Raw genomic sequence first — 16,211 nt, forward strand, 5'->3', positions numbered from 1 at the left:
CCCCTGGGCTCACGGCCCACTACGGCTGCCCAAACAGCAGCCTGACAAGGCGAGCCTCTGCCACAGCTTGAGCAGTCACTGGGGACTCCTTTGCTTTTTATAATACATTTTTAATCATTTCATTTGATGCCTCCCGTGTTCTCCGTAATTTGTAATGACTGTTCACAAAAATCAAATACTTTGCCAATAAAGGCTCAAAAAACTCATTTTTCTCCTCTTGCCTGTCTGTCTCTCTCTTTCGATTATGAGATGTTCGTTCGATGAGAGTGTCCTAAAATAGTTCAGTTGTTGAAAGTCACTTATAATAAATGAGCTGATTTTACTCTGTCTTGTACATATGGAAATATTGTGTTATTTGTGACTGTGGGGACTTTCTCATTGAACCTTGAGGTCGCATCTGGATATTGCTGATAAATGTATATGTAGATGATATATGTAGATGTGCTCTGATCTCTTACTCTCTCCAACAGTGCGAGCGTTGCTCTCCTCTCTTCAATGACAAGCCCTTCAGAGCTGGAGATCAGGTACAGGCATACAACTGCCGCCCATGCCAGTGCTACGGCCACGCCTCTTCCTGCCACTACAACGCCAGCCTGGATCCTCAACCTGGAGAGCACTTCAGAGGAGGTGGAGGGGTGTGTGATAACTGTACACATAACACCACAGGTAACAGCATATGAGGTTTTTTCAGAGAACGATTGTAAATTTAAAGTAATTTAAATCTGGAAATGTAATTGAAACCTGAAATTTTCAGAACTTTCTGCTTTCAGTTATATATATATATATATATATATATATATATATATATATATATATATATATAATTACATGTATTCGTTCCGAACTTTCACGGTACGGACGTCATGGTTCGGTTAATGCAGTCAGACGACAAATACAGTCAGTCATAAGCAATCCTCATTCCAATCCAGAAGGGGGCACGCGGTAATGCAACGTTGTTTGCTAACTGCCACAACAAGAAAAAGCACAGAAGAAGAACAGACGATCTATGAATAGATATGTTTACATGTAATCTCTCAACCAGTGTTTCTTTTGCAGAAAGAAATCAATAAAACAGCTTGAGAATAATATCTCACGTAGCATTACATTTACCTCAGGCAAGTCATTGTGTGTCCACAGCATGTTAGTTCACTAGAGAAATGAGTTCTAGAGGGGAGCATTTCACTAAATATATGCACTATATTAACTTACATATTCATTATATTTACTTTACCTGTTAGTAATGTCTTAATTGTTTAATATATGTTTAAATACATTTGTCATGAAAAGAAGTTAAGTTATACCATTAAAGTCATCCTGCTTTCTAGATATCCTAGATGATTATTGAAAAATCCACATCGGTCAACCTCTAAGACCTACCTCTTTCATATGTTTAATAAAATAATTTTGTATTATTCCAATATGGTATGAAAACTAGATTTTTTTCTTTACTACAGCTGGAGAAATAGCAGTGATGTGATGAAAGCATCAAAAAGCAGAGCAGAAAAAATCGAAATAATGCATCAGAGCGAAAACAGATGGACATTTAATGAAGTAAATCAGGCCATGCTAACAGGTTCATTGTTTCATATGCTGGGCATCAGGCGCAGTGGCAGGTAGGGATGAAAGAGGACATTAAAATGGACACCTTAGAAAATTACACACTCTCTCCGGACCTCTCCCAAGACTGCAGTTTTTTAATTTGAAATCATAGTCCTATGATATGATTGAATTTTAATAGGTTGACATCAATTTCCCCTCCCCCCACCCATTTCCTTCTACAAGCACACATACGCACTCTCTCTTTTTGGGTTTAAAGGCAGGAACTGTGAGCGGTGTCGGAGTCTTTTCTACAGGGAGGTGGGAGCTCTCCTGTGGGCCAAGGACGTGTGCAAACCATGTGAGTGCCACAGCGCCGGGACCATCAATGGCAGTTTAGAATGTGAGCCAGTAAGTGTAGACATGCACACACAAACACATTATTCATACTGCATCCACAAAAATTGGCACACCTCTCATAAAAAAGGCCTGCACAGAACCCACAGAAAGCAGATTTCGAACCCGAAGTTTATTCCTCGCTTTTTGCATATTTTTATTCTTTATTAATTATTTTGATTTACTTAATAACAATTTCCACAACAAATGGTAGTACTTTCTACAGATTTCTGACTCTGATTCCATATGATTCTACTCATTGATCTGATATTTATGACGTTAAATAACATTCAGAAATTTTGAGGTACAGCGGTACCAGCAAGGCAATCTGTGTGCACATGCAAAGGAAGACATCCGAGGCTTTGATCCCCGTCTTTGTGACGGACTTGAGAATTGTAGATTCAGATAACGATATTGGCCAATCCCTCTCGAGAGGGTTGCATTGATGTATTGGCTGAGGACTTTAGTATTCACAACAGCATTTATCAGTGTTTTGATCAGTAGGGAGTATGTAAAAGTGTCGTCATGAGAGCCTCTCTCAGGAGAATTCTCCCCCACCTTTTCCTTTATCTTAGCATCATGAAAGGCATTTTGGAGGAACAGATCCATGTCAATAGATATACTGGATGACAAATTCAGAATCAATGGCTGGGTCAGCCCCATGTTAGATTGTTACCTTATTTAAATTATCAGAATGATTATTTCCTCACATATGCTAATGACTTTACACTGTTAGTTGGGCTGTTTCTGTTAGGGATTGTGCCTACTTGGCACATCGTAGAAATGTATGTACCTTATGTCTTATCCTGTTAGCATTATTGATAAATTATTCAGGATTTGAGAGTATTTTTTATTATGCACAATTTTCCTTTTCCAACAAGAAAAGCTAAATATATGTAGTTTATTCCGGTACATATTATATCAACCTGTGGTTTGATAGATAAAATATATACCTGTATTCCAGTAATGTATAAATTAATAAGATCATAAAAAAATATGCATAAAGATGATGATGATAATAATAATAATAAATATTGAGGTATTTTATTTTATAATATTTTGTTATATTAAATTATATTATAAGCGTTAGCAAAATCTAGTTTAAAATAATTTTAGTAGTAGTATAGCAATCCACACTGAAGGACTTTTCAAAAGTCGACTTGCCATCTTTCCAAAGCATTGGTTTGTTATTGACATATCAGAGTTCTGACATACAGAACTTTATCGCCAGTGTCACAGTAGCTGTTCATGTCAGAAGTATCAAATATTTCCCCTTATTCATTCAAACAACAGCTGGTACTTTCAGTCAATCCCAAAGAAGAGATCAGTTTTGTTAAGCCACACAACCCTGCACAATAGCAGCTTGTGAGCTCAGGTGTTGTGACCTCTTCTCCCCCATCCTAAACCACTCCGTTCTCTGTAATGGAGATAAAAAGCATCCCAGCAGCCCAATGGGGATCGGCGGCGTGGGGGGTAGAGACAGAGCAGAGCTGCCCATCCATGACTCACACACACTCACACTGCCCTGCTCAACTTGACTAATTGGAGCACGGTCACGTGACATTCTCCTTCCTCTGCAGATCGGGGGGCAGTGTAAGTGCAAGCGACATGTGTCTGGCAGACAGTGCAATCAGTGCCAACACGGATTCTACAAGCTGCAGTCGGCGCTGGCTGACGGCTGCCGCGCCTGTAACTGCAATACCGCCGGGACCGTGCAGCCAGATATTACCTGTCACCAGGACTCAGGTCAATGCCAGTGCAAGGCAAACGTAATCGGTACGTATCAAGCAGCATTGCGCCCTCCATCGCTCTTTTGCTTTCTTCTCCCATCCTTCTCTTCCTTTCTCTCCAACTTCTTTTTTTCTGTCTCTCAACCTTTCTCTCTGTCTCTCTCTGTTAATTCCCACAAACTTGATAAAATGTACAGAGCAAAAAATAAATACATAAATAGGTAGTTGATGGAAAAACTATGATCTTCATTTTTATCAATATTAAGATTTATCGTGAAATTTACATTAATGTAAAAGGGAAAATTTAGGGTCCAGTGGTATGACAAATTCTATGCCTTTTAATTAATTTGACATCGTAAAACAGCAACAATAATAATGATATTAATCATAATCATGTTTGAATAATATTTGTTTATTTATTTAAATTGGGGGGGGGGCACGGTGGTCTTCTAATATATATATATATATATATATTATAAATTATTATTTACATATGAAACATACGGTGATCGCTTCACTGTGCTGCATATGTAAATGGAATGATGAAATTGTTTACCATCAAGCTTTTTTTTTTTTTTTTTGGCAAAGCCCCGTTTTTTCACGAAAATTTATTATGAGCAGCAGCCAAAAGGATTTTTCTTCCAGCTTTTCCAGCCATTCCAGGTCCTTTGCGATAAATCTGTTCCATTTTTTCTTCTTCTTTGTACCTTTGAACCGTTTTCTTATGAAATGCAAAAGAATGTTACTTAGAAGATCATGTGTATTGCTAAGCCTGGATATCAAGGGCCACCTCATTTTAATTTTGTAATTCAATGCCAAGTTGATTATAATAAACTGCCCCTGTCTTCCTTATTTTTCACGCTTCTTACAAGACCTGCTTCTTTGTTTGTAGTTCCCACAGGTATTTTTCAGAAATTAGATTTGATTAAGGCAATTTATTACCTCCAGCGCGTTTGAGGCCAGCCGCAGCTTCATAAGGACAAAATTTATCAAGCGTCCAAAGTACTCTGCGTACACAATGTGCTTTGAAATGTTGATGTATGAGAATATTATGCAGAAAAGCATTACTGATAAAATGTGGGCTGCGCTGGTGCACGTCCCACTCCATGGGTGCACCAACGGGCAGTCAAATGCACATATCACACCGGTTAACCAAATGCACTTCAGTTTAATCAAAAATAATATCTTAAGCTTAAAGATTTACACTTACATATTTTTGCCTGCACTTTGTTCTAAAAGTTAGCAATTAATTTCTTTTTATATTCACAGTTGGACGCCACACAGTTACAGTAGCTTTTTTCCAACATCTACAAGCCATGAGCACAATGACAAATTGCGGCACCTTTGGCGTGATATTATTGGGGTATTCATCTGTGTCACATTGTGCATTTAACATAATGTTGTAATGAGGTTTAACTGTGGGTAGGGAGCAATATATTAATATCTAAATTCATTAAAGTGGAGCTCTGTAGCGAAATACACAGCAGTGGAGAAATGTGGAGTTCTCAGTACTTATGGCTGTAAACGGTTTGCCCTGTAGGCGCTGCTCAGCAACATTAGGAATAGATTACCTGTCAGGAATATGTATGGCGTATTCAAATAAGCACCGCACACATTTTAAAAAACTTGATATGATTTGATTCCTCATAGACCACTTTTTAGGGTCTCCAAATGAGCTGTAATTCTTTTTTAGCCTCGTAGTTATTTTTACTTTTTTCCCTTCCACAGCCTTTCTTGGGTCTTTTAATTTATTTATTTTCCTTTTAGAGAAATTAAGTGTTATGCCCGAGGTGAGTAATTCATCATTGGGAAAGGGGCTCACTTAATGATGACATTACCAATTTCGTTTTTTATTCCTTGTGTAATATTTCACTGGTTTATTTATTTGTTTACTATATACTACAGTGTATTATGAGATGTGGGTTGTGATGTAAAGGCCAAAACCAAATCATTTTAGATGTTAAGGTTGGTGGTTTGTGGACGGTAAGGTGAATTTGAATAAAAATTTTTTGAACGCAAGATAAATGAAATGCTGCAATCTGCAAATGAAAGCACAAATGCACATATTTTCTGTTAATAGTGTTATCCACATAAATTGACTTTCACATTTTTGTTTTCTTTCCTTAAGTAATATAATGTAATGAAAGTAAGGGAAGCCTGTTTCCACCTCAAAGAAATAAAATAAAATAAAATAAAATAAAGTAAAACTGAAATATAAAGTCACAATATTTTGTGTAAATATTTTTATTTTGAATTTGCAATTACACTTTAAAAAGAAAGATACCATTTTATTATGAAATTTTATTATTATAATTTTTTTTTCCCTTGAAAAGGCCGTCAGACATAACCTGTTGAGTCGTTATTTGACTTTATAAAATCTAAAGATTTACACATTTTAAAGTCACAATGTTCTTTAAATTTAATGGTTTTATTAATAAAGTTCGGGAGGAACAACGTTCAAATGATCTACCCAATCAGCATAAAAGAAGACCTATAAGTATGTAGCTGGCTCACCAATGTTCCTCAACAGTTTTTTCTGCATCCCTCCACCACCCCGTCTCCTCACACTCACCTAGTTACTATCCTAACCAAAGATACGGGGGGAGTACTCTGGGTTCGGGCCCAATACCATGCTCAGAGCCCTCTCCTCGGACAGTACAGCAAATACGCATTCTTTTACTCTTACTTAATCTGATTATTTGTAAGTGTGAACTGGTGAAACAAAGCAAAAGTTTTGCCTTGTAAAATTTAACAAGGCAAAACTTGAAACCTGCTTAAGTTCCCCCTGGGGTCCTAGTTGGGAATAGCACTGATTGCTGTCTCCTCTTTACACTTAGGTCTAACATGTGACCGATGTAACTACGGCTTCAAATTTCTCAATCGCATGAATCCTGACGGCTGCGTTCCCTGTGGATGCGACCCATGGGGGTCTCTGCACCAGTTCTGTAATCCCTTCACCGGCCAGTGCGAGTGCAAAGATGGTGTGCAAGGCCTCCTCTGTGACACCTGCATTCCTCACTTCTACGGTCTGAATGGCAGTGGAGTCTGCCTTCCCTGCGACTGCAGTCTGAACGGATCCGTTCTCGGTACCTCCTGTGATGCGGTATCCGGACAGTGTAAGTGCAAACCTCACACAGAGGGCCGAAGGTGTGACATGTGCCGGGACGGATACCACAGTCTGGACCGCAGCAATTCTTTGGGCTGTCTGCCTTGCCAGTGCGAGCTCCGAGGCACGGTGAATGGATCAGATGTGTGCGACAAGACCACGGGCCAATGCACATGTAAACACAACGTAGAGGGGCTGCGGTGTAATCAATGCTCCGTTCACACCTACAACCTGAGTTCTGCCAACGCCACACATGGATGTCAACCATGTCAATGTGACCACATGGGCACCGTGACTGCGACCGCGTGCAACCCTGCTACCGGTCAATGCGTGTGCCTGCCAACACGCTATGGCCGAGACTGTGGAACCTGTAAACCAGGTTGGTGCCTTCAGACTGATTTGAATATCTTACTATGTGTGTATTTACAAGGTGTATCAGGTTTTGTAAGCTCATTATACTGTGTTGGCGATGCCAGTGAAGTCATCGCTTTTGTTGTTTACCCTGATTCCTAGCTATTGCACATCGCATTTGAAGTGTCTGCGTAAACATCTTTTGAATTACAAAGCACTCTCTTCCTTTCCTTAACTAATGACTCCCTCGCATTTTGTTCTTGGCTCCGCAAGCTGTTGCATTGTTTTGTTATTCCTTTTTCCCTAGATTGTGCCTGGGAATTGAGTGTGTTTGGCAGTCACTTTGGCCGATGGCGTTTAACTAGCATAGCTACAGGCCATTCCTCATGTACCCTCAATCAACCCCCTCAGTGGCTGTTGCGCCAGCGCTGCCCTCATGACTCAAGTGCACTTCAGGGGGTGGAAATGTTTGCACTTCCCTTATTCTTTGCAGCATAGTAAGTGCTAGAAGTGCACTGCCAGGGGTCCAAGTGTCAGTGTGGCAGGACCAACTGTACCAGCTGGTCCCTTTGTCTTCGTAATGAAGATTAACCCTCACTGTTTCACTGTTTACTGTAAAACCAACTTGCACTTTTGTATGCCAAGCACAGTCTTCCAAGGCAGTTACTCTTCCTTTAGAGTACTGTAGAGATGTGTCCCAATTTGTAATTTGGATAGCTGATATCCTAATGCTGTATTATCCATTAAAAAATTAAACACATAACCCTTAAACCCTGCGTTTAAACAACGTATACCCGTTTAGACCAAATTAGAGATTTTTGTAGGCCAACCCAAAAGTTGCATTACCCTGGTTTGTGATAAAAAGCCAATAAATTTTTATTTTTATTTTTTCATTGGCTTTTAAATTATTGCAGAAAAACATCTTGAGCTTGTGTTAACCATAGACCTTAGCTTGTGTTAACCAGAGACTTTAATTTAGGCATTTAACCAAAAACCCAGTCAAAACACCCATTAACTTCAGGATAATGAAACTGAAAGGGCAAAAATGCAAACTTATTTTTGGGTTTTAGGACTCCTGCAGCACTATATATGTATCTTCCACATACACTTCCTTTATTTCAACAGAAAGTTGAAGCAATTTCAAGCAATTTTCCTCGTCAAGCAAATTTATGGGAATTTTTAATTCCAAGAAGGTTTTACAAGAGAAAGGTCTGTTACTGGCACAAGACGATTAAATTGCTCATTGCTGGAGGTGACTAGTGTTTTAAGTAGTGTTTCCTAATGAAAAAGAAGTATGCTTTAGCATACTTTTAAAAAGAGTACTTATTTCGGGAATTATATATTTGAAAAGAATATACTTAAGTGCAAACTGAATGTAATGTTTTCAGACATTTAATTGCATGTTATTTACAATTAAATGAAAATGTATTATAATTTATAGTTGAACTTTTGACCCACTTAAGAAGGACTTAAGTACTCTCAATGTACTGTGATTGTAGTTTAGTACAATGTAAAAAATATTAACTTTATATAATATTGAATAACACTAGTTAAAATAATAATCAAGTATTTTACATTTGCTTTCGTATGTAAGTCAACATGTCAAAATAAGTGTACTTCTTTAAAGCAAAACAAAAGATTATTAAAACATAATCATTTAAAATGCATTTTAAAGTAAAATGTTTAATTGTACATTATTACAAAGTGCACTTTGTAAATGTGTACTTAAAGGGTTAGTTCACCCCAAAATGAAAATTCTGTCATTAATTACTCACCCTCATGTCGTTCCACACCCATAAGACTTCAGAACACAAATTAGCATTTCCAGGTTCTACGTCAGAATGCCGGCTCCTGCGTCAGCATCACACGCATGCGTTGTGCTGCTCACGTGAACAGCGTTGGCCGATAACGAGATGGCTTTCTGACGTAGAACCTGGAAGTGCTGAACGTAAATAGCGTAAGATAATGACATAGAAGAGAAGATATTGTCGAATAAAGTTGTTATTTTGTTTTGTTTTTGCGTACAAAATGTATTCCCGTCGCTTCATAAAATTAAGGTTGAACCACTGCAGTCACATCGACTAATTTAATTATGTCTTTTGTACCTTTCTGGACTTTGAAAGTGGTGGTTATATTGCTGTCTATGGACGAGTCATATTCCTCTCGGATTTCATCAAAAAATATCTTAATATGTGTTCTGAAGATGAACGAAGGTCTTATGGGTGTGGAACGACATGAGGGTGAGTAATTAATAACAGAATTTTCATTTTTGGGTGAACTAACCCTTTAAGTTATGGAAGTGTTGTTCCTTTAAATACACGTAAGTGGCCTTTTTATTTCATTATTAACATATGCAAGTACTTTGTTTGTTTGTTTTTTAACTGATATCTAGCAATACAGCTTTGTCTTGTTATTTAAGATGTAAGCTTAAGCCAGCTTAGCTATGATATTTTTTACAGAAGGGAAACCATGCTCCACCAACATCCACCATCAGGCCTATGCATATGATATGAGGGCGCTAAGCTCGCATGTTAACCAGACAAGGATGTACGGCCAACCCTCCCCTAGCTCTTGCCTCCCCACACATGATGAAATAATGCTGGCGTACCTGCTGCTCACCAAAGCCTCAGCCGCCCATGCCGGCACATAAAGCATGTGTACGGAGAGTGGTGCTGGCAGGAGTAAATTGAAAGCACAGGGATCGGGGGGAGATCCATTTGGTGAAGGGTGGGGGGACTGATGACTGTGTTTCTGCAGGCCCTCCCCAGGCTCCCCCTCACGAAGCCCCTCTGTCGTATTTCACCGGAGGGGAAGCAGCCTGTGATTGAAACATCTCAAACTCAGCGCCCCCTGTCTGATTGATGCGCGCAGGAGCCTGACGGAGCCCTTGAGATTCAACTCGTACTTTATTCTTAAGAAGATATAGACAGAAAAGTGGACCAGCACACTCTTAAAGGAATATTTCACCCAAAAATGAATACCTACTTGATTTTCTTCCTCCTGTGAAACCCAAAAGGAAATTTTAGTCAGAATGTATGAGAAGCTCTTTTTTTCGTAACAAAAATGATAATGATGTACTCTACTTATCCCCTTAAAGGGATAGGTCACCTAAAAAAAAAAAAAAATCTGTCGTCATTTACTTTCCTCATGTCATTACAAAACTGAATGACTTTCTTTCTTCTGTGGAACACAAAAGTATTTTGTGTATTTTGTATGTTTCAATTGTTAACTTGTCCATGCAATGAAAGTCACTGGTGTTCAAAACAACATTGGACCCCACTCACTTTTTCACTGAAATTACATATAAAGATATACTTAAAGGGATAGTTCACCCAAAAATGAAAATTCTGTCATCATTTACTCACCCTCAAGTTGTTCCAAACCTGTATGAAATTCTTTGTTCTGCTATACACAAAGGAAGATATTTGGAAGAATGTCAGTAACCGAACAGATCTCGCCCCCCATTTACTACCATAGTAGGAAAAATAAATACTATGGTAGTCAATGGGGGGGCGAGATCTGTTTGGTTACTGACATTCTTCCAAATATCTTCCTTTGTGTTCATTTACTACCATAGTAGGAAAAATAAATACTATGGTAGTCAATGGGGGGGCGAGATCTGTTTGGTTACTGACATTCTTCCAAATATCTTCCTTTGTGTTCAGCAGAACAAAGAAATTCATACAGGTTTGGAACAACTTGAGGGTGAGTAAATGATGACAGAATTTTCATTTTTGGGTGAACTATCCATTTAAGTTCTACTTAAGTGGGTCAAAAACAAGAACTCTTAAGTACAATTATCTGCATTTAAAATGGATGCATGTCAATTATAATACATTTTCATTTTATTGTAAATAACATGCAATTAAGTGTTTAAAAACATTACGTTAATTTTGCTCTCAAGTATATTCTATTTCCGTACTCTTTTTAAAAGTGTGCTAATTTTTCTCAAGGAAATGATTTTTTATTTTCATGGTGATTACAAAAGATGACGTAAATGAGAGAGCAAACAATAAAATGCTTAATGAGTCTGTTTATGTATCTTCACATCCTGTCATTGCAGGTTTCTTCCTGTCGGAGGCGGGTATGAGCGAGTGTGAAGTGTGTGAATGTCACTCGGTCGGAGCGGTGGGGCAGGTGTGTGCTGCCCACTCAGGGCAGTGTGTGTGTGCTCACCCATCACTGACTGGTCGCAGATGCGACCAGTGCCAGGATCTCTTCTTTGGCTTTAATCCAAGTGTTGGCAGGTCAGTGCTATAGTCTAACACCCTTATTTCGGTCATGTTCGAGAAAGACGTTTTCATTTATTACCATGCAGCAAGATATATCTTCAAGTAAAAGAGAACAGTGTAAATCACCGTCAAAAATTACTCCAGACCTCCCTCCCGTCACCGAGACTGAACACTAGTGAATAAAGCCCATTTAGAAAATCATGCACATCACTTTTCATAGCGATTTGAGCCAGTTAGCTGCTTACTGGCCCACGGGTTCAGGCAGAGCCAGCAAAGGTCAAATTAGCCATTAAAGTCTCCCGCCTCTAAACGAGGCTGCATTTTAATGCTCTCTGCATAGTTGATTTGTTGGATACATCAATTAGGTTGTAAATACATCATATGTTAGCTGTCTTAATGATATACTCCAAAGCAGCTCCCCAGCTTGAACATATGGCCTAAGTTGGGGATGGAAAACTTGGCATTCTCAGGAGTCAGTGGATTGGAAAATTATTTTTCATGTTTTTTTCCCCCCGTTTCCTACATACGGCAGATTTTCTTTTGATGATTTTTATATTTAAGTCTTGGTGGTTTGGTTGAAGTCTCATTGAATGACCTTCCTGAAGGCTTGTAGGAGATGGTTAACTACTCTAGCCATGCTGGGTGAAGAAAAGGAACAGTGGGGGACATCGTCAGCACTTCCCATATTAACCATCGTTTACCTTTTAAATGTTCCTACCCCCCAAAAAAATAAAAAATATGATGTAGGGATGCGCAGTAGGTAGGGAGAACATTAATTGTTGGCTGGTGAGATGCAAATAGCATGAGCGTGTGTTTTCAATGCATCAACAACAGGGCTACCGGACATCACAAATTGTTAATCCATACGAGTCGTGACAGATCACTGCATACGCAATCCATCCAGCTGCACTCTTTCGCCCGGTAAGGATGAAAAATGAACTATTTAAACTGATTAGAGGGGAAGCTTGAACTGCATCAGGAGATCCTACACAATAAAGATTTCTTTATCTAAATATTATAAACTCATTTGTCCGCCTCGGAATCAATAAGACGATGCATCTTATTTTGTTTTCATATATTGGGTCGTCCGCTGCGGACCACCTAACAGAGGTAGTTAAAAACCCACAATATGGTTAGGGAAGATTAGCCATCACAGAAAATGACAAACATAGGCTACATGGAGAATGGTGCTTGGCTAATCATGTAACCTTGGGGGGGGGGGAGTTTTATTTTACAGAAGTGTAGGTCATATTCATATCTGCTTACTGTGTTTTCTTGTTGCTAGTCAAACTTGTTCAATTTCTTGTCTGCAAACTTTCCAGCTCTATTTGCAACACCTGTTCTAGACAAACGTTGAGGCGCAATCTGGAGTCATTTATTTGATAGCTGCAAGCTACTGATATATTTCAAATATGGAGAATGTAAGCATGTGGAACATAGCAATATTGGTTCTGATCACAGAATTTGATACATCAACTAGCTTCATTTTTGCATGACGGGGGAAGGAAAAAAAGTTCACTGTCTCCTTCTGAGGAGTCAAGGTCGAACCACATTGGGAAACGGGTGGCTTAGCCCAAAATGCCCCTCTAGTTGACAGAACAAATTTTCAGCTCATTAAGAGTCTGTGGCTTTTATCAGCTGCTTTCGAGGGTGTCAGGCGCTTGGCCCCCACATCACCCGCTGCTGGCCCCTTAGGGCCTTTCCTCCTCCATCCCCTACACCCCTCCCAGAAGTGTCACTGACAGGTGCTTCTGTGAATGCCTCCATTTAGTCAAAGTGTCCCCCCCTTCCCTCACAGTCACACACGCACTAACACGCACACATTCACTTTTTGCAACTCTTCGTATCTTAGCCAGTCGGAGAGATTCACAGTTTTTTGTAAATAAAACTAGACTTGTTACTTTTGGTTAATTACCTGATTTCATGTCCTCTATGGACATGGACAATGTCACAAGAAGTGATACTGGTTTTTTATCTTATGAAAATGGTTTTTGTGTCTCTTGTGATCTCCATGTGTCTAGGTGTGAGCCGTGTGGATGTGATCCTGTGGGGGGATTCAATGGCACGTGCCACTCCCAGACGGGGCAATGCCTGTGCAAGCTTTATGTGACCGGAGATAAATGTGATGCCTGTGTGGAGGGAGCCAGTCACATGGATCCAAACAACTACCTGGGCTGCAGTAAAGGTCTGAATCAATATATACTTTAAGTATATTTTAATAGCAGTGTTATTTTAGTATTATTTATATACTATTATTGTTTTTATCAATTTTTTTTTTTTTTTTTTTTTTAGAAATTTTGATATGTGTTCTTGTCATTTTTATAATTTTTTTTTTTTTTTTTACCATATATTTCCATTTAGCTTTAGTTTATTTTTATTTTAGTTTCAGTAATTTTAGTACTTTATTTCAGTTAGTTAACAAAGCAGCATTTGTAATTTTTGTTCAATTAAAGTTTTTCCAGTAACACTTTAATTTAGGGTCCAATTCTCCCTATTCACTAGTTAGCATGCATATTACTAGGATATTGACTGTTTATTAGTACTTATAAAGCACATATTAATGCTTTATTCTGCATGACCATATTCTACATCCCTTAATCCTACCCAATACCTAAACTTAACAACTACCTTACTAACTATTAATAAGCAGTAATTAGGAGTTTATTGAGGCAAAAGTCATAGTTAATAGTTAATAGTAAGATTTGGATACTAATCTAAAGTGTGACCGATTTTTCTCATTTAAATTATATTTCAGCAATGCTGATTAATAGGCAAAAATTAAATGTTTATTCATGTGAACATGTATATATTAATAATTCGCAATTGATTTCAAGTTTTACTTTAGCATGTTGCTAAGCTAATGGCACAATACTGCAATAAGCATAACAACATATGCGCAATATAAATAATACATTTTAATGACGATTAATGAAATTGGAGTTTTTGTTGCTTTCGTGTTGTGTTCATGTTGAGCTCTGGGTTGCATGTATGCGCTCATACTTTATTTATTTTCCCAAATATAAATTGGTTTTGGAGTAAGTAGCTAGAATTTATTCATTTTGAAAGTATGTTCATTGCGGTCATCCGTGGTACAAGATGTCAAGCATGATTTTGCCTGAAATTAAAGGCTAGTGGCTAAAAGAGTGGCAGGCCCTTCGATATATCCTACCTCATCTTTGGTTTTTAATAGGAAATACTTCAAGATAGAAAAGAAAACTCGTCAAACCATGTCACCGGAGTTTAAGGAACTTTATTTGAGCGCCTTAATGATAGTAAAATTCTTTGGCTCAACACTCCATTTGGCTCAAAAACAGGAAAATGCCTCTTATACATCACATTACAGAGTTTCTTTGTTGTAGTGACTGTAATTTAAATGCAGATTTTACCAATATAGTCAAATTGCTTTCCAAGTTTAAGGCAAGAGAAGCATACCTAAGGTCAGAACTCACTGCCGTCACTCAAACGATGTGATATTTACGCTGCACTTATTACATACTTTATTCAAAATACTTACAGGAGCTGACACTCAAATTTAATCATGTTGCATCCTTATGTTATACCTGAACATTTCTATATCTTATACCCCTCCTAGGTTCAGTGCATATCTAGTTTATAAACATTCAGCATGTATAATGAAAGGTGACCTGTTTATGGGTCTATATGTGTTTAGAGCATACAGCACTTAACCTCACAGAGACTCTCAAAGCCCTAATGTGTCCCTCCAGTACAGTGTTTTTATTAAGTTAGCATTTTTTACATGTAACAAATGATTGTTGCTCTTGTAAATTCATAGTCCATTTTCCCTGTTAGCTAGCAGTTGTGGTGCTTTAACCTTGTGTCTTCCACCTTTTTACTGTAGTTCTTTTTCACGGATTTATCACCAATATGTACTGTCTTAAACCACTCCTGTTCAGATCCCCGACAGCAGCCTCCTCCCCTCGGCCGGGTTCTGAACTCCACGGCCATAGAGCTGAGCTGGAGAGCCCCTGACTCCCCTAACAGCAATGCACTGACATACATGCTGCTCCGAGATTCAGAGATCATCCAGATCAGCTATAGCCAGCACCCATTCGGTTAGTCAGACTAATACAGATTTTCTGAACGTCAAATGTTTTATGGTGCTGCCATTATGTCTTTGCCTGTATATATAATTTAATATTGTGTTCTGGAATTAAATGATACTTTAACTCTGTGCCCTAATCAAATGTGATGCAATAATGTTGATAGATTAAAATGATATCAACGAGAAGACCCAGCAGACTCTCATTACTGTATTAATTTGACCTTTTTATGACAAAGCAAGATTAGTTCAAGTTGCAAAATGTCATGTGGTGTGACTCCCTCAAAAACAATGTTTTTTTTTTAAATTATTATTATAAATTCATGATATTTGGGGTGAAAAGTACATTTCTAAAAACATGGCAAAGTTTAGGGTAAGCAAGATTTTAATTTTGAAAGAAATTAATACTTTTACTCATCAAGAATGCATTAATTTGATCAAAAGTGACAGTAAAGTTTCCAAAGTTAAACTTTACAGAAAAATTTTATTACCAATAAATGCTGTTTTCAACTTTCTGTTCATCAAATCCTGATATAATGTATCATGGTTTCCACAAAAATATTAAGCAGTACAATTGTTTTTGTCATTGATAATAATAAAAAAATGTTTCTTGAGCATCAAAACAACATATTAGAATGAGAATAAATTGCATTTAAAAAAAAAATATTATAGAATAGAAAAGTTATTTTAAATTGCAATATTATTTCACAATATTACAATTTTACTAGGCCTATAACTAGGCTATGAGGACCATAAGAAACTGACCCCTGAACTTTCAAATGGTAGTGATGCCATTGTTC

General features: G+C 38.0%; 1 protein-coding gene across 1 annotated transcript in view; it reads left to right on the forward strand.

Moving 5' to 3' along the window:
• The window catches only part of ush2a (Usher syndrome 2A (autosomal recessive, mild)), a 222,059-nt gene that overhangs the window by 33,263 nt on the left and 172,585 nt on the right, over positions 1-16,211 (forward strand). Inside the window, exons 10-16 of the mRNA XM_051868427.1 lie at positions 471-666; positions 1,817-1,947; positions 3,513-3,708; positions 6,500-7,147; positions 11,183-11,366; positions 13,373-13,536; positions 15,266-15,424. Of these exons, the coding sequence (XP_051724387.1) occupies positions 471-666; positions 1,817-1,947; positions 3,513-3,708; positions 6,500-7,147; positions 11,183-11,366; positions 13,373-13,536; positions 15,266-15,424 (1,678 nt within the window). The remainder of the gene's footprint in view (positions 1-470; positions 667-1,816; positions 1,948-3,512; positions 3,709-6,499; positions 7,148-11,182; positions 11,367-13,372; positions 13,537-15,265; positions 15,425-16,211) is intronic.

This window comes from Ctenopharyngodon idella, chromosome 17 (genome assembly GCF_019924925.1).
Source record: "Ctenopharyngodon idella isolate HZGC_01 chromosome 17, HZGC01, whole genome shotgun sequence".
Taxonomy (NCBI): Eukaryota; Metazoa; Chordata; class Actinopteri; order Cypriniformes; family Xenocyprididae; genus Ctenopharyngodon; species Ctenopharyngodon idella.